The 21427-nt window shown below is 41.0% G+C and overlaps 1 protein-coding gene across 1 annotated transcript; it reads right to left on the reverse strand.

Annotated features, from left to right (window-relative positions):
* Nucleotides 1-319: 319 nt before the first annotated feature.
* LOC115018983 (voltage-gated potassium channel subunit beta-3) lies at nt 320-19914 on the reverse strand. The gene is made up of 14 exons (XM_029448274.1): nt 18233-19914; nt 7684-7727; nt 7560-7597; nt 7189-7268; nt 6943-6987; nt 6392-6436; nt 6237-6280; nt 4607-4693; nt 4413-4498; nt 4194-4314; nt 3999-4093; nt 3746-3866; nt 2823-2911; nt 320-2673 (listed from the first exon to the last, which is right to left on the reverse strand). Exons 1-14 carry the CDS (start codon nt 18526-18528, stop codon nt 2584-2586), a joined length of 1281 nt encoding a protein of 426 aa, XP_029304134.1. The 5' UTR covers nt 18529-19914; the 3' UTR covers nt 320-2583.
* Between the last annotated feature and the right edge of the window lie 1513 nt (nt 19915-21427).

Here is a 21427-nt window from a genome sequence, read left to right on the forward strand (position 1 = left end):
AGTTTAAGTGTTGCCTGTCTATGTTTGTTTGCTTAAGTTAAGAGCGCGGACCAGTTATAAGAATGAGGAAAACGCAGTATAGTTCAAGGAGCTGCTGCTTGTTTTACTCTCTATCTCCATAAACATGTTCAATCTGAAGTATTACAGTTTTGTGCAAATACAAAGTGTTGTTCAGTGAAGTGTAAATAAGGAAGCTGAAAAACATGGGAGCACATGGTGTGTTTTAACTGGAGTTTGTAATTGTGATCCTACAAAGAAGGGCATTGTGGGTAAATAGGTTGTTTATATGCAGCTCATAAATTATTTTCTTGCACATACACACAAATAAACTGTTTATTCCAAATGTTAACATGGAAGCTTACTTTAACATAACGATGATTAGCCTATTTGTTCATGTTATGAATAGTAAATACAAAATCTTACCTGACTGTGTATGCGCATTTTGACAATGGTGTGTGTGCATGAAGCTCCTTTTGTCCGAATCCCAACAGCACTGCAGGTTGTTATATAACGGGCGCAAACGCAAAAAGAAACTATACCCCTTTAAAACACGTTGTGTGCTTTAAAGCAACAGACATAATACATTCAGTATGGGTTGTTGTCTCTTCTCTCTTTTGGTTTCTCTTTGTTGCAAGACAGTAAAATATAAGTTATGCAGGCAAAGTTACATTTTCAAGGTTTGATTGAAGTATCTATGTACACTGGAAGCTACACTCGGTCGAACTGTACATCACCACAGAGTCACAGAGGGGAGCAACGATTCGGCTGCTCCTTCAGATTCATATATTTAACCTTTATCTCGCCATCTCACGGCCAAACAGGTAAGCCTATTTACAGTACAATGTAACCCCGTACCAACTGAAACAACTTCATGTATCAAAACACACACACCCCGCTCTGGAGATTGGTGCTGCTTTCATAGGGAGATCACAAAAGGAACAAATCCCCCCCCCCCTTCACATTACAAAGTATTGGAATCAATACAAAACTAAAGGGAAAAGACATGAAATGCACATTATAAAATGAGTTGTGCATGTGTGCAAGAATCAAGGGAAGAAACGATACAGAGAGAGAGAGCACTCCCAGAGAAATTAACTATATTTTTAGGCTTCCAGAAGAACAAAAAAGAAGTTACATTTGCTAAATCTTACCCCAAGTGACCTGTGGCAAGAGTCATATCTCATATGATAAACTCAGATTGCTATCATTTGAAGACTACTAGTTCACCACAGTGTGTCCAAATCTTTGTGTCAGATGCTCAGTGACCTTTCCACATATTCCAACTGCTTAAACCTCTGATTTAGAAACAAAGATGCTCTTCACAAGAATGGCATCGTTGAAAGTGATGCCAACATCTTTTTTTTTTTACAGTTTAGGACAATACAAATATTACACGTCAGATGGACACACAGCCGTGTTTGCAGACTGCGGAGAGTCTTTAAAGCAAGAGTGCCCGGAAACACTGATCCTGGATCGAACTGCCAGACCATTCAGAGTAAAAAAAGTGGCTTAAGGGCACTGCAATTCTACATAAGCCATAAAAGCCATGCCACATTTACACCCTGTGTTAGGGCTATTCTCTCTTAAAGGGACATGCGCACAGTTTACAAACAGAGGAGGGGAAAAGACTGCTGAGAAAGCAGCAGGGTTGGGAAAGTTACTTTCAAACTCTCACCCACTACGGATTCCTGACTGACAATTTTAGATTGTAATAACCAACATCATGCACTCTAATTCAAAAGCCCGTGTATCAGTTACTGTTGCAGTATGATCCGTTCATGTTAGTTTAGATCAAGTCATTTTTGCCAAAAAATGAATAATTTCAGTATGTGTAAAAATCAAAGTAATAACTCACTTCGCCTATTTCTTTACAAGCAAGTGATCTGTTATTTTTTTCTCTTCCCCCCCCCCCTTCTTTTAAAGTGATATCAGATTGGATTAGCTTTTTTCTCTTCACTGTAGCAACTTTCCAAGTAATCCATTGTTCCCAACCCTGTAAAGCAGTGAGCGTGGCAGACCAGTCACATGCACACTATGGGAAATGTTAGGCTAGTCACATGAGTGCTAACCTTTGGCTCTCTGAATGCTGGGTACTAAACACCATACAGAATAACAGGCAGCTGCAAGGGGAGGAGACTCACATGTCCAATGAAAGCACCATTCACGCTTTAAAGTTGCATTTTAGCACAGAGGTGTTTTTTTTTTTCCTATTTTAGAACATTTGATTAACAAGAGTCAAATCTGCTTTGACAACAGTTGAATATTTTTCGACCTCTCTTGGTCTCGGATGGCAGAGACGTGTCGCTCCCTCCATCCTCCCCCTCTGTAGAAGTAATTAGTCTGTGAACAATCGGCAGTGAACAATATTTGACCTGTTTCTTTTTTTTTCACAATTAAGAGATCTTCTTTTTTTCATACATGATAATGTACTGCGCAAAATGGATATGCGCACATACTGGAAGCATAATGTTGCTGAAGACATGCAAGTTGTTGAGTATACAGCAGAGCAAAAAGCGATGTTTCCCAATGTCATTATCTTCTTCATCTTCTCGAAAACATCATCTGTCACTCAGTTTTGCATCTTCAAGCACGCAACTCTTTCTTCGAGTGTGGCTTATTTCCCAGCAGGGCATCAATCTCCGCAATGGTTTGAGGGGTCATTTGGGATAAAATCTGCAAGGAGGAAGAAAAGAACGGCAATCAAGTTTGTTTTTTTGTCACTTTGCATTGCACACAAAACAGTATATCTATTAGTTCAAGCAAGTGTGGCTCAGTATGTCAAGTAAAATGATAAACGTGGAAGGAAAAAAGCAAAGAGATACCCGTAGGGCACCCAGGTTCTCAAGTAGCTGGTCTGTATTAGAAACACCCAGAAGTACTGAGCTGACTCCCTCACTGCGCAGACACCAGGCTGTACAAAAGAGAGAAAACCAATGCAACTCACTTTCAGTTCAAAATGAGAATTTTTTTATATTTTGCAGAAATCAGAAATGTAACAGTGTCAAATGGACAAACACCAAGGCTATACCAAACATTGTTTAAGTAGGAATTCTGAGTTCAGATCAGAGTACCCAATACGCTTTGATGTACCTCCCAAATCAGTCAATTGTATAGTGGACAGGCAAAGACACAAACCATGCTTTCTAAACAATCAATAAACCAGGGCTGCCCCCTCTTAGTCGATCATTTGACTAATTGGTCATTTTGAGAGTTCTTTAGTCAATTAGTCATTATTTATGCTTTGTTTCATGCTAAATTAATTATTTCAAGAAACCTTTGAGCACTGGAAAACACAAGATTTAAAGTTTTTGTAGCGAACTCAGTTTTACAGATCTGTCCATTGAATCAACTACTCCATCAGTGAAACAAATCGTTTGATTATTAATCAATTTAGAATGTATTTAGTCGAGGACAGCCCTAAAAGAAACACTATTGATTAAACACAAACATGTTTAAGTCGTGTTATTAACTGATCAGCAGTGAACTGGATTCACACAGGCAGACGGGTGCATTCATGTAAAGAACTAAATCTGTTGCCTTAATGTCTCACAGTCACTCAAAGCACATGTATGTGTGAAATAAGTGAAGAAACATTTCAAATCAATAATCTTATAACATAAGATTTGAAAAAAGTAACGCCAATCTCAAACAGTTAAATTTCGACCTCCAGTCACACAACAATACAAAATAAACAAAGTCTCTGTACGTCTACACTGTACAATCATTTGATTCGCCTGGGTCGTACCTATGGCTAACTGTGCAGCAGTGCAGCCCAGTCTGTCCGCCAGTAGATGGAGCTCTTTGATTTTAGCGAGCTGCCTGCGCCCCTCCTCGCTGTTCACTCGCTCCTTCAGCCACTGGTATCCCTTCACCAGGAGCAAAATGGAGACAAGCATTGATACAGTACTGATTTCACACTTCAATACCCCACTGACCAGGGAGAGAATTACACTGAGGCTGATTTCCAGTGAGAGGAGGGCCAGCCAAATCAAACTGACCTTCATTGCTGCTCTGGAGCACTCTGGCACACCATCACTGTACTTCCCTGTGATTAGCCCACAAGCAAGTGGAGACCAGGTCATTGCTCCAACACCTGAAAGAGTGGAATAAGGGTAGACATTCGAATTAAACTGAATGAACCTTCGATTAAAAAAATGAAGATAAATAGAGCTGCGAGATTGTGGATGTCTGACCGATCTTGTGGTAGAGCTCAGGAAGCTGCACCTCCACTTTATCCCTCTGGAAATAGTGATACTCAGCCTGCTCACACACAGGCGGTATCAGATTGAACTGGCGTGCCACTGAGTATGCCTCCTGTTACCGAGCAGAGAACAAAATGCAACGGTTATCAATCATCACTGATGCCATAACCTGACAGCGTTGTAAAGCGTGAGTGTGAGATCTGCATTCACCATGATTTCCATTGCACTCCAGCGTGAGGTTCCCCAGTACATGGCCATACCCTGGTTTATTACGAACGTCATGGCCCGTACAATCTCTGCAAATCACAGTGTATAGCATCATTTTCACATCGCACTCTTTTGATTCATTTGAGTCAGTTAATTGCAGCAAACAAGAATAATCATTTCAAACATCTGTAACTGACCTTCCATCGGACTGTTGACGTCGTTTCTGTTAGCAAAAACGATGTCCACGTAATCTAGCTGGAGTCTTGATAAGGATCCTCTTAAACCTGTCGTAAACAATGTTCAGAGATTAGACACCATCGTCATTAACAAGTCAACAGTCACGCTACAAGGCTACACTGAGTTAACGCTAACATCAGCGTGAAACATTCTCACTATGGAAATGATGTTTAGAAAGTATAATGTTCAGCAGGTTTACAATCTTGATTTAAAGCATGTTAACATTTTAATAAGCACTGAACACAAACTGCAGTAGAAGCTGACGGAAATGTCATTAGTTCTGCCGGTATTTGCTTAGAAACCACAGGTAGCTGATGAAAAGTGAAGGAATCACCAAAGTCATTATCAGCTAGGAACCACGACTCTGTGTAAAACCTCATCGCAATCCATCCAATAATTGCTGAGATAACTCATTACTAGACCATTGCTATCCATAGAGCCACACCGCTAGCATGGCTAAAACCAAGTGAGCATGGGAGGAATGTGTGGGTGAAAAGAGCATCTACGCAACACTTTGAGAAAAGGCTGATTAACTACACTGTTCAACACAGTGCAATACCAAGCATACACATCTGTTATTCTGCAGGGGATATTGTGTTGGAAAGGCTATGCTAGATTTTCTTCTTCTCAAATGTTGTGAGTAATTGTCTCCCGTGTGCCTACTATCTAACCTTGGGTATGTTAACAATTCGATGTAGAGGTTGAAGCCACAAATGAAGTGAAATAGGAAGTACAAATATGAGTGCTGTCCTTGCACGCAGTTCACTCAATTACCCAATGTCGTCAAAACCACAGCCTCATGACAACGACGGTCAAACAGCCCAGTCCTTGGTAAATGGTCACCCCAAGGCTACACTACTTACAAAGCATACAAAGAAGATGTCTGTATACAAGGCCAATAGCCTCTTAGCTTTCTTTAGCGTTATGTTGTTGGAGGGACAACTGATCCTGATTAATCAGAGACGTTATTTGTACTGAAACTTCCTTTCCGTGTTCCCTCATCTGACCCCCCTGTACTTTTGCCTTCATTGTCTCAGACACAAGACATCAGCATCTCATGACTCTGCATTTCCATTCTCGCATACGCTAAAAAACATGCACTTCATCTCCTACCAGCAAGCAGTACACTAACACATCCTCACAACCATGAACTGCGGCTTGTTGTTTCTTCAGCTGTTATGAAACATGGCCATTTATTTGATTCTAAGGCATGTTGATGTATTCACTGTGACGTGGAGGGGCCTGGACTGAGCGAGACACAGTGCACACTCACACAAAGATTAAAGCACCATCAAATGATTCATCACAACTAAGGGTCAGTTTAGGGGTGGACTAATGCACTGGGAAACATTTATACAGAGTAAAAGTACAATAAAATCCAATAAAACAGACTTTTGAACCTTAATTAATCTCTAAATGTATGTTCAGCAAATGAATAGAAATGAAGTAATAATACACAACTCTGAATTGACTCCTTTCCTGATTTTTAACTTCCAGGTGTAGGATTACATGTACTCAGAGATAAATTAAATTATGACTCTTTATAAATTAATTCTAGGTACTTTACTGTAAGAAATAGTTTTACTCTACCTTCAATAATGTGCTTCCTGGAGAGCCCTCTCTCTGTCTCTGCTCTGCGGAGCGATGAAAACACAAATTATTGATGTTCTATTTCAAGGATAAATGAAAAAGAAGATTTCGATTGAAAAACAAACAAACACACAGTCTTTTAGAGTTATACTTACTGGCCTCCCCAATAGATCTTTGTTGTGATGACAAAACTTGAACGCCTGGCAAGGACACAAGAGGGAGCTCAGTTAATGCATTAAAGAATTGAAAGAATCCCAAATCTCCTGATTTCTAATACTATTTACAATATGCACGTAGAACAGTCATACTCTTGTTTCACTGCTGGTACATTAAACATATATGTAGACCAGTTTCGTATTTCTTAAACAGGTAGTGACTTTTATTTATCCATATATCTTTCCCCAGATTAAAAATATCTCACGGTTTGGCAGCTGGGCGAGTCAGCCCCCCGGTGTTTATTTTCACTTGGTAACATTTTAATCCTTTTAAAGTCTTTCTGAGGCTAAAGCTCCTCATTTGTTTAAAAAGTATGAATTTCCCTTGAGATGATTTAATGGTGCGTCTGTTCCAACAGCAACAGCAACACAAACATGTGGACAAGCAGTGCATTTCAAAAGCAAGCGGATTATAAGGGATTATTGAGAGTTTTAAAATGTTTTCATAATAAAGCTTTTCACATGCACGTGAGTCAGTTGAGTATTATCACCTCCATCCTTTCTTCTTGATAATGATCCCGAGAGTGATTTCCGCTCTGTGGAGAAACAAATAATTGACTGTAGTAGGTTAATGCTAAATTCAGAGCATACAGGGAATCTGCAGGGATGTCATGTGTCAGAGAAAGCCGAACACTCAAGAGGATATGAAGAAAACCTTAAAGTACTGAAGAAAAAACATTCCACGAGACAAAAAACAGAAGCAAAAGTTTGAATCGATGCTTGGAAGAAGAACTGACCTTCCAGAGGCGTACACCTCTGCCGTGTCAAACAGGTTCACTCCGTTCTCATAAGCTATGGTCATCAGGTTTTCAGCCATCTGGGGGTACAAAACAATTGAGACTGAAAGAGGGAGGCGGTGGACAGATTCCAATTAGACAGAGGTCGTCCGTGAAGGGCACGATGAAGCGAGGATAATACAGTAGAGATCATATTTAATATCTCACCAAGCTACTTTAGTTTCTAGGTTTCAGGTCTGTGGGATTTTGAAACATTTCTATAATTGAAAACACTGGTATCTGCCCTCACAGTGTTTTCCACAAAAGCAATATGAGCGCAGGTGCTCGGGAATCGACTTGTCACACCAACAGAGAGACAAACGAGCTCTCACCTCATCAGAGATCTGTGAGCCGAACGTCACCCAAGTGCCTGAACGAGAGGAGAGACGCAGACGTTTGTTTAGTTTGAGGGGTTGAAACAGACGTGAATATTATCCTGCCTTCAAACCAACTCACCTAACCCGAGGCAAGAAACACGTAGGCCTGACTTCCCCAGGTTCCTGTGAAGAAAGAAGGAAACAATTTAAAAAGATGGTGCGATGTGAGTGTATTAAAGACACAGGTGAGATCCCATCATACAGTACATTGATGTGTGTGACTGACAGGTGACCCAGTTTTGTTCTGAGGTACTTTACTTTATCCTGTTTTTGCTATTTTATACTTTTACTCCACTACATTTACATGGCAGCTGTGCTGACGGGTTACTTTGCTAATTAAGACTTTAAAGATATAGATATGCTGTATATATGAAGTAGTTAAAAGTGGCTCCACCTTTATCAGCTATGTAAGTGCAGCAGTGACATTAATCTAAGAGGAACATATTTAGTGAAAACATTTAGTATATATTTGCATGGAACTTTTATTTTTGATACTTGAGTACATTACTTGTATGTACAATGTACATAATTACAATGTATTTTCACATTGTGGTAGTGCTCCTGTGACTCGTGTAAAGGGTTTGGTTCTGCACTTAAAATACAAAAACAAAAGAAACACAGATTTCATCCAAAATGAACATGAATGAATCAAATGAATTACAACAAAGCAAGACAAAGCAGTATAACACAAGATACAACTGCTAAATGTTGCTAACTTCCACAGTGTTCCTGGATGTGCAAACTGCTGCTCAGTGAACATCTTTCTCGCCTGTGGTTAAATTACAGCCAGTGTCTAATTATTTCTGAACAATTGACCTTTTATCCTTGCTATGTTAACAGTTCAGTGTGTTGCAGTGGGTCAGTGAAACAGCTGGAGGCAACAGAGCTCAGCTCAGAGAGGCTAGAGCGTCTTTTGTCTGTACTGTAAACGGCCCAAAATGTTCCATAAGCTTAAGACGAGTCTATTACCCAACATGCCACATCTGATTAACCGGACAGCTGAATTTTGAAGTGCGAGCAGGGAGAAGCAGAGAGCTGCATATCTGACCACAGGAGCAAGTACAGTTGAAAATGATGTGGGCTTCCTGCTCGCTCTCCTCCTCCATGCGTGCTCTCCCCCATTCTAATTAGCCGAGGATCCAGCTGGAGAGGCAGCAGAACTGCAGCAACTCGCTGCTCGCCGTCTTTTCATCTCCAGCGCCTCTCCCCTCTCTGCCTGTCTGCCTGCCTGCGTCGGCCACAAATAGCCAAATGCAGAAAGACAGACTGTCAGAGCATTTAGACTCAGTCGAACGAGTCTTGCTTTTATTTTCTCTCGTCTATTTTTAATGCCTGACCTTAAGCTATTTTTAGGTTCCTGCATATGTAAGCGTTTGTGCCCCACAATGTGCGCGTTTGCTGTTTTGGGGGTGTCAGTGTTCATGTGCGTGGGTGCGAAACGCATATTGTTTGTGTCATCCCTTTAAACTCTGTCAAAATAGCACACAGGTGGAAGGCCAGGAATGTTATATAGAGGGGGAAACTGTCAGTGGGGTTTGATGTTGATTCCTTGTATGGTAATCTGGCTGAATGTTTGTCAACCAATGGCAGCTCTGCCTGTTCTCACACACTGACAGTCACTTTGAACACTGGCAGTAAATATAAATGAGGCACATGGGAGAAAACACATCTCAGAGACTTTTTTAAATCAAACATTTATTTTGATTATTTTGATTTATTTTATTTTGTTCTCATTTACTGATTTTGTTTTGTGACATCCATCACATTGTGCCTCCTTGCCTCAACTTCAGTCAGGGGAGGTTCAAGGAAATTTTTGTCTAACAACATTTGACAAGATTGGACCAATAACAGTAACCCCAAATATTCCCTGCTAGTTCAAACAGCTTCCCTCTTCTTCAAAACATTTTAACAAGCCTTGAAATGTAAAAACAAAAAGGGAAAGGAGCATAATTTAGGTTTCAACTTCACCTGCGAGATAAATACTGTGCGCACGCGGAGAGTATATTAATAATACTTCTGTGTCTGAAATAGGACTCGTATTTCTTTTTAAATAATTAGAATCATCAGCCTGGATGTGTTGTAAGTTTATTTCAATTAAACCTACACTTTCTGGAAATCTTGACATGATGTATGAAAAGCTTGTTCTTTAGCACGAAGCCATCTTGCACTGGTAGTAAATGGGAATCCATTACATTAATAGAGCCTGGATCCAACTGTGTTTACCACCGTACTCACACAAGAGTACCGTGATGAAAAACAGAATGTGTTATATTGCACATTTCAGATGTGACAAATTTAAAAAATGCAACAACTAAAACATGAGTCAGCATTAGGAGAATGCCAAGCATCCGGTATGGACCACAACTGTCACACAAATGCATGCTTTCTCTGTTTCAATGAGCTTATATTCAATAAAGAAAACAATTGCACAAAGCTGAAAGCATAACATGCTTGTGTGAGTCATTACAGAAGCAAAGGAGAAATCAGCATGGGTGAATTTCATGATTGCTATGCCACATGAAACACCATCTTTTTGTTTTGTTTCTGGGCAATGGAGGATGTCATTGTTTCTCTGTGTGACAACTGGCCACCCCCCCCCCCTCCCTGCTCTCAACTCCACCGCTCTCTGCAGTGCTGCAGTCTGCTAAATTACTATCAGTGAGTCTGGAGAGACACATGCTCTCTCTTTCCTCTCACTATCTCCCTTACAACATTCTCTCTCACATACACACACACACACACACACACACACACACACACACACACACACACACACACAGAGACATGCATGTGTGCAGACAATCGGCCTATATTTAATTTGACATGGATTTGGAAGGCGTAATGTGAAAACACTGACAAGATCTATACTGTGCCGGCGTCAGTGGGGCTGGTCGATGCTCTCACGTGAATGTTCACGCTTGATGGGAATTACACTCCAACCAGGCACAAATATACATACGGTCACGCATGAATGCACTCGAGAGCCGCACAGAAACACAGATGCTTCACTCTGTACCCTTCGTAAATAGGGCTTCCCGTGTTTACTTGACTATTTATTTTTCTTCTCTCACCATAAATCATGGACTCCAAACAAGGTGATGATAGTGACTTGGCTGTTTCATACATTGTTAATAGATGAGTGGAACCAGGCACACAGGTGCTCAGTCATATAGTAGTCAGCATTTTAAACTGTGCTGACATTTACAGTTAGTTTTCACCTGAGACGGGAGGCAGACACTGTACAGATGGTTCGGTGCAAATGTTCAGAGTTTTTTCTTCTCCTGCAGTTGTCATAAAATGCCACACACATGCTGAGCAGGCTGTTCTCCAGAGGGAAGAACACCTAGATAATAATAACACTCACGTCAGTGCATGTGTGTGTTACTTTGTGTGTGTGTGTGTGTGTGTGTGTGTGTGTGTGTGTGTGTGTGTGTGTGTGTGTGTGTTTTCAGGCATTTTCTGAGCACAAACTGTGGAAAGATGGGGGAAAAAACATTTCAGGGTTTTAAAGGGTCAGTTCACCCAAATTACAAAGAACACATTTTCTCACCCATGCAGAAATATCTGCTTCCGCCTCAATACGATGGAGGCTCATTAAATTCATATTTGTGGTGCTCACAGTACTGACCCATTACTTCTTTTCTTTTTTATCATTACCAACATCTCTTGGTTAATGGCCTTGTTACTCTGGATAATCCACAGACCTGTTAACAGTTTTTCAAAAGGGGTCATTTCTTCTGTCGAAAGTAGTTTCACTGAAAAGCGAGGTCAGGAACAATTTCTGTTTCTCTAATTTGTATTGTTCAATGCTTTCAGCGCCACAAATAAAGGTCCCCTAACCTCCATTGTGTTGATGTAGAGCAGGGGTGTCAAACATACGGCCCGGGGATGACTTTGCAAAGTGTAAAAATTTGTTGTTTTGATCATAAAGTAAAATACTGTTCCAGATACCTATGACACAATGTTTTGTGCCTTTGTAGATACACTGTGATCTGTAAGTTGTAATGCACATGTGTAAATGATAAATTGAAGCACAATATTGTTGAAATTGCACCTTCTTATCATACGAAATTTCAGGTTGTTCATAATGTTTCGTAAAAAGATCAAATGTGAACATTTTCAGAATGTACTTTTACTTTTTTGCACTAAAACGAAGGGAAACATTTGGAGTTGTCGTTATTTATATAATTTTACTGGTCCGGCCCACTTGAGATCAAATTGTGCTGTATGTGGCCCCTGAACTAAAATGAGTTTGACACCCCTGATGTAGAGGCTGACACAGACCTGGACAAATAACATCCACACTGCTATAAGTGAGAACATGCATATTGTGTGAACCGACTCTTTAACTCTGAGGGAAGGAGCCAGTGTAATTCTGACAATGATCTAATTCTTGCTTCAGCTATTATTAATGAAGTGGGCTAAGCAACAGACTTTTAATGTAATGTAATGTTTTTTAATTGAGTTATATTAAAACAGTTATAAGTAGGTCTGTCCTAATTATAAAATACACATGCTGTGAGAAGAGCAAATTCAAAAAAGAAAAAAAAGAAGCACAAAGGCAGACACTCACACACACAGTGACACACAAAGTCAGCTGCTCCCCTTTAATACTGCTTATCAACTGCTCACGCTGTGTTTGTGGTTGTGACTCTCCTCTTAACTGACATTTAATGTAATGAAGTGGTACAGCTGAGAGATAACACCAGCTGCTATTAAAATTGTGAAGCATTTTATATTTGTGTGAATGGACCACAAATATATATAACACATTAATTAAAAAATATATAGATAGTCTAGATAACTTTGAGTCGTCTCAACATGTTCAAAAGGAGTTTATTAAAGACATCCAGTGTTTGAAAAGGTACTGCACTCTGCTGCTGACGTGTCACTTTCCTGATGCCTCAGAAATACAGACTCTGACAGCTCCATGAATTTAAAAAGATTAAATGTCGTCTCTTAAGATGTTTTTGAGTATCATGCTGTTCCTCAGTCTACATCATTTCTCTTGTGTCTATGTGATTTAAAACATCTGAACTAATTTGCCACAATGAATTAGGTAGTAGAGTTTGTGGGAATACTGAAATGACCTTTACACTGCATGTCCATGTTCCAGACAGACAGCTGACTAGTGGGAACAATGAAGTATGAAATTAACTAAGAGTGCAAAGAGCAATTATAACTTAAAGATAAAAACAAAGGGAAAAAATCTTACATTTAGATCGTATATTTCTCTTTTTCATCATGCCGTATTCCTGCTCTTATGTAATAACATTCAATGATGACTGTATGTCTCTGCCGATAGACAATGTCAGACTTTGACTTTGACTAGACGGCCTTTTCAGAGCCTGATTACTGCTGCGATCGTTTCCATCCACAGGCAAATATTGACAAATGTAAGCCTCATCAAACAACACTGACCCAGCACTCACTTCACATGTTGAACGGATTAAGTTATCTGTTTTATGTACAGGTCTCCAACCTGCAGCTGTACAAATAATGGTCTAACATAGAGCACAATTCATTCATTTCATTCAGCAACCTTAATACATATTAGTAGGTGTCAGATGAAATAAGCTGGCAGATTTTCGCTGTTTAGCAGCAGAAACAGATTATAGTTTGAATATATTTTGGTTAGGAGCCAGGTTGAAATGAAGCAGGTGAAGATACATTGTAACTTTGCCTAAAACGTGTTGCAGAACCTCAAAAAGCCGGCCGGAGGAGAGTTTAAGGTCAAGGTCGTTGCAGCGTTGCGACCTTGTTCTCCTCCCTGCTACACAAACCATTTGTTTCCAATGATTATTAATCATGATAACAATACTAAGCCAACACTTTTAATGTATTATTCATCATGACTCCACTCTGTGAAGTCCATATTTGATCACTGTTTTGTATTAATTATGGCGTCCATAAGGTTTTTATAAAAGTGGGAATAGTCTGCTTGCTAATTGTTCCGCAGCTTTGCAGAGTTTTATGTATGAAGCAACTCTAAAACCACATTAAAGTAAATAGTCCGAGATCAAATTAACAAACTGAAGCTGTGAAGTCATTGTGCCCTCAGCGTGTTTAAAAGGGTAACTGAGTAAGTGAAAAGTCTGGGTCTGGATCACTGTCTCATCTAATTGAACTAAAATGGAAGGAGTCTCCGTCTGTATGTATTAGCTTCGATTTTCTCGACAACCATTCCTCCGATCGACTCCACACTTGGTGGGAGCATCGCTGAGGACCAGAGGTGTGGACTCCTGTCACATGACTTAGACTTAGGTCTGACTCGAGACACACATTTGATAACTTTAGACTCAACTTGACAATCAAAAAAGACAACTCGACTTAGACTTTAGCACAAACGACTGCCGACTTTATATATCAACATTCTTGATACCTTCCCACAAGCCCAAAGATTAAAAAGTATATTCTTTAAAAACTGTGCCACGAATCAATTCCTTTTCGTTCATTTCCTTTCATCAACCATTGCCAACGCTTTTCATTCCCAGGAAGTCGACACTTAATTCCCCGATCCACTTTTTTATTTACAAATCAGACAGCGTCCAATCAGGTTGCAGGAGAGAACCATGAAGAACTAACACTACGTTACTCAGCTCCAGGTGGAAAAATGATGCCAAACATACTTTTGTTTGTGGTGGTCAACAAAACAAACTGCAGTATGCAAAACGTGCACAAATGTTAAGTGCAATATGTTTAGGACTCAAACCTCAAAGTTTAGGACCTGGGGTTTTGTCGGTCTTGATTTGGGATGTGAGTGCAAAGAGTTGTAACTTGCAAAACAATGGCTTGGTCCCACCTCTGCTGAGTACCCAAGGAAGTGCAGTGTTGAGTCATATGGACACTGTGTAGTGTATTGAGAGGACATGTTGGGTACAGCTCGCTCTCCGTCGATGTTTGTGTGAGCTTTTGCACCCAAATGACGCGTATACTCTAGCATTGCAAAGGTTGCAACTATGTCATGGGAGGTGTATTGCTCTGAGTGTTGAGTGTGAAGTTATCTGGATGAGCAGTTCTCCAGAAAGCTGCAAGCAGCAAGCAATTGACCCGTTCAGGCTCGTTTTGAACGGCTTCTGCGCTAGTAGCACTAAAGGACCACAATATATCTGTACAACCTGACAGGGTTGTTCATCCTGTTCATCAGTACGACTCAATCATTACTTCATCAGCTGCTGAGAGTTCTGGCTTTCAAAACTCACTGTTCAAGCGTACTCTGTTAGAGAACAGCACGTCTCTGCATGGCTGAATGTCAGGACACTTCAAATCCTGATACAAATGCAAATAAGTGCAAGCCTTGTTCTCCCGCTAAACATGCAACCGAAGAGGTATCATTATCATCACTGTATTTCGCTTTGTGGTGTATTATTTTTCACTCGACATTTCTATTTGTTATCTGGTTTAACTATCTGGTTCTCTTTACTTGTAGTCAACTACAGGCTATCAGAGCACATGAACACATCAGGAAGAGCAAGTCCTAAATGTTCTGTGATAGAGATCATATATATATCCTGGAAATAGTAGTTAGATAATCTTAACTCAAGGTCCACTAACAAACTTTCCCCAGAGCTTTCTACCGTGTCACAGCAGCTGAGGAAACTCTATGTGCGGATGAAGACCATGAGATGTGGGTTAACGTTCTAGGAAAAGCTAGTAAGTGGACCTTCAGTTAAAAATCAAAAGATAAACAGAAGAAAAAGCTAAAGACAATAAGTAGTGTTCAAACATGTTAAAACATTAACTGGAAATGAGTTTGACCTTTTTTTACTTGTGTTTGTGATCTATGGTAAGACCAGCAGAGGCCTACTGGTCTACATAAGGCCATTCAACTGTTAAATGAATAATTTAATATTAGAGTTACATGAGAAGATTCATACAATTCTGTCCTCTTGGAGTGGTGGAGTGATATTCTCATCTCACTCTCTGCAACAAAGGCTCTCTGAGAACCTCAGGAAGATTTAGAAACAGCAGATGAGCGTGTTATCATCCCTGATCTCCTCCTCGTCTCTCCAGCTGTCATTGTAGTTGTTTTGGAGGCTACGATCACAATTTTCTTTAACAATGTTTGTCTCGAATGTTTTAATTACAGCTCCCCTACTTACATGTCCGTCCTCTCATATTTCATTAAGATAGCTGCCTCCAACTGACACAATGTGCCCTGCGGCCATTGCATTACAAAAATAAATCCATGAAAAATGTCCAACAGTGGCAGATATCTATCCTGGAAATGTAGCCTACCTGACCTGCTTACCAGGTTGCTGCTGGAGAAAAGAGAGGGCCTGGTTACCATAGAAACGGCCAATTTGCTGAGTGACAGAACTTCCAAGACTCACCTCCACGGGTCCCGGGAAAAAAAGACTCACTGCTTTCTGTTTTAGTATACCTGTGTGCTTATCTAGGTTTGAGGAATTCATTTATTTAAAGAAACTGAAACTCACGATGTTGAAATCAGCCGATATGATCAACACATCCTTTGGATTACAGTTTTGTAACTTTCTGGTTTTCTTGATCAGGTTAGTGCAAATGTTTCACAGCTATTGTTATCACACAATGATACTTAATCAACTCATTTATTCTAATATATCACCGTGTGTTAAAGATTGAACATGTTTAAATATTGATTTATTAACACGAGTAGCAGTAAATATAGTCACAGAATATCCCTGACAATAGCCACTCCTCTGGTGTTCACATTGATTGCACATTGGTCACCTTTTCATCACCTTTTCCTTATCTCACACACATGCTGCATTTTAAAAACTTTGATCAAAGAAAGGAGATAAAGAGGCTCAAACAGAGAGTGTGGGGCCGGCGGAGGACAGCAGGGGCTCATGGGAGTGATAACTGGCAGCAGGTGCCATCGCCTAAAAATGAATACTCAGATCGCCGGGGGAGATTAGAAAACATGCAGTCAAACAGGCCAAAAAGTGGCAACAATAGGTGCCCTCTGGAGATGAATTTGTTTTACAACCGTTCACTTCTACTCTATTGTGGAATCATGTCAAGAAATCACCAACATTTGCTCTCTGCACGGATCCACAGACTCATTACAGCATGCATGTTTTATGCAGATCCCTGTTCCTTCCTGACCTCAGTGTGGTTGTGACAGCAGTGTAAAATGGAGACTGTGCGGCCGCGGTGATGCCACAAACACACTCTGCGGCCGGCTGGTGGGGCTTTGAGAGGACTCGGTCGCAGAAGGGGCCGATAAGCGACGGCGGTGCTGACTGATTGGGAAATAAGACAGACACAAACTAAAGGCAGTGCCTGGGGTGTTGCCACTGGCAACTGAAGCTGGCCATATGCTGTATAGACTTATTGTGCTGCTGCACTCCCTATTAGTGACACTTTTCCAGGGACGGCAGAGCTATGAGAATAACCCAAACAGAAGAATGTATGCAGTTCTCGAAGAAGATAAAACAGTAGTGGAGATATTCAGGTTTCATTTTTGTTCCTCGTTCCCTTTTTAAACATCCTATTAAATGAAAACTAAATTCACTGAACAGAATGGTAGCAACTCAATCAACCTGATTACCAGGAAAACAGCTCATTAAAACCCTCCTCCTAGATTTTGAGTTTTACAGTCTCAAGAAGAAAACAGGCTATTGTCAGTGGGAAGTTATGGTCTTATAGATTCTGCTGCATGCTGTGTGTTTATATATATATATATATATATATATATATATATATATATATATATATATATATGTGCATTGTTGTGCACTGCTCTAACAACCCCTGTGTGAGTGGAAGCTGCATGAACAGATGTCCTTGTCAAACTGAAGCTTTGATCCATCAAGGTGAACTGAATCAGAGAAAAACACAAATGACATTCTGTTCTTGCTGTTTATCTGGTCTGTTTCCCCCCCCCCTACATCATGACTCAGACCTGGTGTGTGCAACCATTACAACAGTTTTCTGTGCATAAGATGCTGCAACACTGTTTTATGGAAATGAAATACATTCAAAACCTCCATGAAACCTGGGGTGGTGCTTTTAGGAAGCTGTTATTATTGGGGGCATATTCATCTGTGGTGAAGAGCAAGAAGCCAGGGCAAAATCTGCATTAAGCACCTGAAGCCTATGGCAAATGCTCCTTTATGCATACTGCCTGTTGTACAGTGATAACATTATGGCTGTTTGGTATGCATTATATAAGCATTTTTGAAATCCATCAGTGCAAACGTTTTAAAGGGTTAATGCCATTTTTTATAATGTCAGTAGAATCACTGCTGTATGTGCACACACGGAGATGCTTTACATCCTCGCTAATGGATATATGTAGGCAGCCTGCACAACATGTTACAGGATGCATGTTGGTGACAATTCAATCTAACCTTAAATTCACCTCACATCTCAACAATTGATGAGATTGACAGAAATAGAAAATAGAAAGCCTGGCTGCTAGAGCTTCATGATGAGATGAGGGCCGATCAAATCACCCGCCGCTTCATCCCTGCGTGTCGGAGGATTTGCCACTGATGCTCATTATGTTAATCTAGTACCTGTGGGATAGTTTAGGGGTCAGAAGGCTGTGATAATCATAGTGAAATGAAAACCTGTCAGATCCCTCTGCTGTCAGATCCTCTGAACCCTCCACCCCTGGAGCTCCTTATCTCCATACTCACCTGTACTTCATGCTGGTGTGGCGCCCGATGGCCTCCTTCATGTGGGCATGGCCATGCGGAGCTTGGCGGGACCCGGGACCCTCCCTGGTCTTGACCGAGCCTTGAGACATGTAGTTGCCATTACTCCCTTGTCCACTACCTCCTCCACCTCCACCGCCTCCTCCACTACCACCACCCCCTCCTCCTCCTACTCCTCCGCTGCTTCCTCCAGGAGGTGGAGCGGTGCGAAGGCCACAAAGCCGGTCCTCACTGCGACTCTTGAGGTTGTGCTCAGTGCAGGCGAAAGACACCTGCATCCTGACCCTGGTTTCTGTGGGCTCTTATTTTGATAGAGGGGAGTGTGTGCGTGTGTGTGTGTGTGTGTGTGTGTGTGTGTGTGTGTGTGTGTGTGGGGGGGGTATAGTCTGTTGGTGCTTCTTGTTGTGCAGTTGTGGCGAAGCAGTGATGCTCATATAAAAGGGCTCAGACAAGGCAAGGCAGAGATTTTGGCGGAGAGTTGGAGGGAGCAGGCAAGAGTCCAGCCTCTGACATGACACACACAGAGTTACCGTCTGCTCCTGTCTGGTGATGCAAACCTGGCAAAAGGGCTCTTTGCGTTTTCACACTTGCAAAATGCATCAGGGCTGCCTTCCAAAAACCATCAGGCAGATTGTAAGCTCACAGCAGTCCTCAGACGGATTTGGGGATGTGGCAGTTCATGGGAAGCCCCCTAAAAACCTCCGTGCAACAGAAGCCTCCCTCGAGAGTGTCAGCAGCTCGGCCTTTTCCCACATACGTGCACGGGCTCCTATGGCTTATGTTGGATGGTAAAGCACTTGATAGCTTGCTGTCTTCTCTTCAGCTGAGGTTAGTTGAGTCTGTCTTGAGCCTAGGAGCTCCGGAGTGTGCCGCAGCAATGACACAACCACAGCTACAGGCATCCTCGCACCTCGCGTCGAAATAAGGCATATTTTTTTTGTTGTTCTTTTGTCGCAAGGTGGGTCAGCAAAACAAAAAAAACTGGCTTAATTGCTCGATCTTACATTGCCGACGCGAGCAGTCCGAGCTAGGTAAATAGACTTGATATGATGCGAATTCACACAGTCAGACCCCACCGATGCATCATCGCCCAGCAGCCTCACGCACCATCAAATTGATGCAAGAAAAGAGAGAGAGGAAACAGAAGCAAATTCAAGAGCAAACACCGAGCCGGTTTTTTTTTTTTTTTTATTACCTTCAGTGTGTGAAGTCGTTCACATACCGGCAGCAGCTGTGCAGGAGGTCTCCCGTTATTCGACTAAATCTCACGGTGCACGGATTTGGAAAAAACGCCGGCACACTGGCCCAAAAATCAGACATTTCAAACGCTTGAAGCCCCCTCCCTCAGCATCCTCCCGTCAGTTCACAGTCCGACTTTTTTTTCTCCTTTTTCTTCCTTGTTGTTCTTCTTTCCTTTTTCCAGAGCCTCCAAAATGTTCACGACACACAAGCAATGTTGGGGTTTTGAAGATGCGCTCTCCCTCTCTCTCTCTCTCTCTCTCTCTCTCTCTCTCTCTCTCTCTCTCTCTCTCTCTCTCTCGGGTGTGATCTCTACATTTTTCATCACACCGGTGAACACACACATCGCCACACAATGTCAGTGGAGCTTATACACAACATTTTGAAATAATTAGAAATAGCATTTGTTTGTATATTTGCGCACATAAGTCCTGCAATCACATTACTGATATTATATCACTTTAACTCCCTTATCAGGTCGACAGAGCATCATTTTCCCCACATGCCTCTCTCCTACTCCATATGCAGGGATCTCTCTTACTCTCTTTCTACCACACCCATTTTCCCACCTACAAACCAGTCCTTTTTTCACTTGATCTGCTGTGTTTCTATATGGCCAAATCCCCCAAAATCATTCTTTTGGGATTTGGGCAACACTGTGCCATCATCACCTCACAACAAAGAGCAGATACATGGCTTCTAAGTCACATCCCATCACATCATAACATAACATAGCATAGCGTGGCACATTGCATCAAATCATGGTCAAATAAAACAGATGTGTTATTTGGTGGCCAGGCAATGGTAATAGTTGCTTCGAGGCTGCGTTTACAATCTAAGCTATGCTGCCATATCCTTAGAGAAGACTGTCAATCCAGAACCTTTCCATCAGTGCTCAGTTTTTTGCTCTCACAATCTGCAGAAAAGAGCTTGATTGTACAAATAAAAAACGCAGACACGCACGTGTGTCTAATGAAATCTTGCTTTAGAGCAATCTGCAGTCCCAGGATGATCCCAGAGCAGATTGCAGTCAGCTGCCAGCAGACTGCAACTTGGAGCTGGCAATCAGTTCTTTCTAAATAGCTATTTAGTACGCACTGGGACGGGGAAGTTTCCGGCAGTAAAGACGGAAAGAAAATGTGAACACCGCCCACTGTGACATTTTAAAAGAGAAGATACTTTCATTTCAAATTTCCCAAAAAACACTTTTTATTCTGTGTTTGTAGACATCAAACACCATCCTATTAAGTCAATAGAGACACATACTCACTTTGAATAAATCTTCTTCTACACATACACATAGGCTTAACCTTCACCTTCACTCCAAACAATGTCCATCATCATCATCATCACATCCTGCTCAACAGATCAGTTGCACTAAAGTGAATGGCTCACCCACACTTGGGAGCTTCACTTCACTAGCATAGAGCACCAGCTGCTCCATACTGAAGTGCCGTACTCCACAAAAATGATCCTGTCTTTAAATAATTCTATTCACTTTGTTTTTTGTGAACTTCTCAGGAAGTTAGATAGATGACCATCTTTCGAATGGATGTGCATATATATATATATATATATATATATATATATATATATATATATATATATATATATATATATATATATAATATATAATAGATTGTATAATGATATTCTATACAACTCTGCCATCAGACTCTGTGCCAAAGCTCTTTTAAAGCTCCGCCATAAACTGCCAAGTCGCCATCCTTAATTATTCACAAAATCCTGTTGCTGTAAATGTCTTATCCGAATGAGGTTTTCTGCAAATAGATAGCTCCATTCGTTGATTTGAGGTGTTGGATAACTATAATGTCATGACATGGAGTAGATGAGTTTTTGGTGATTGATTGATGTTTTAAGTTTGTTCTAGAAAACTGTGCGTTATTGGCCTGACGTCATTCAGAAAAGTGTTCATTT

The sequence above is a fragment of the Cottoperca gobio genome, chromosome 14, assembly GCF_900634415.1.
Source record: "Cottoperca gobio chromosome 14, fCotGob3.1, whole genome shotgun sequence".
NCBI lineage: Eukaryota > Metazoa > Chordata > Actinopteri > Perciformes > Bovichtidae > Cottoperca > Cottoperca gobio.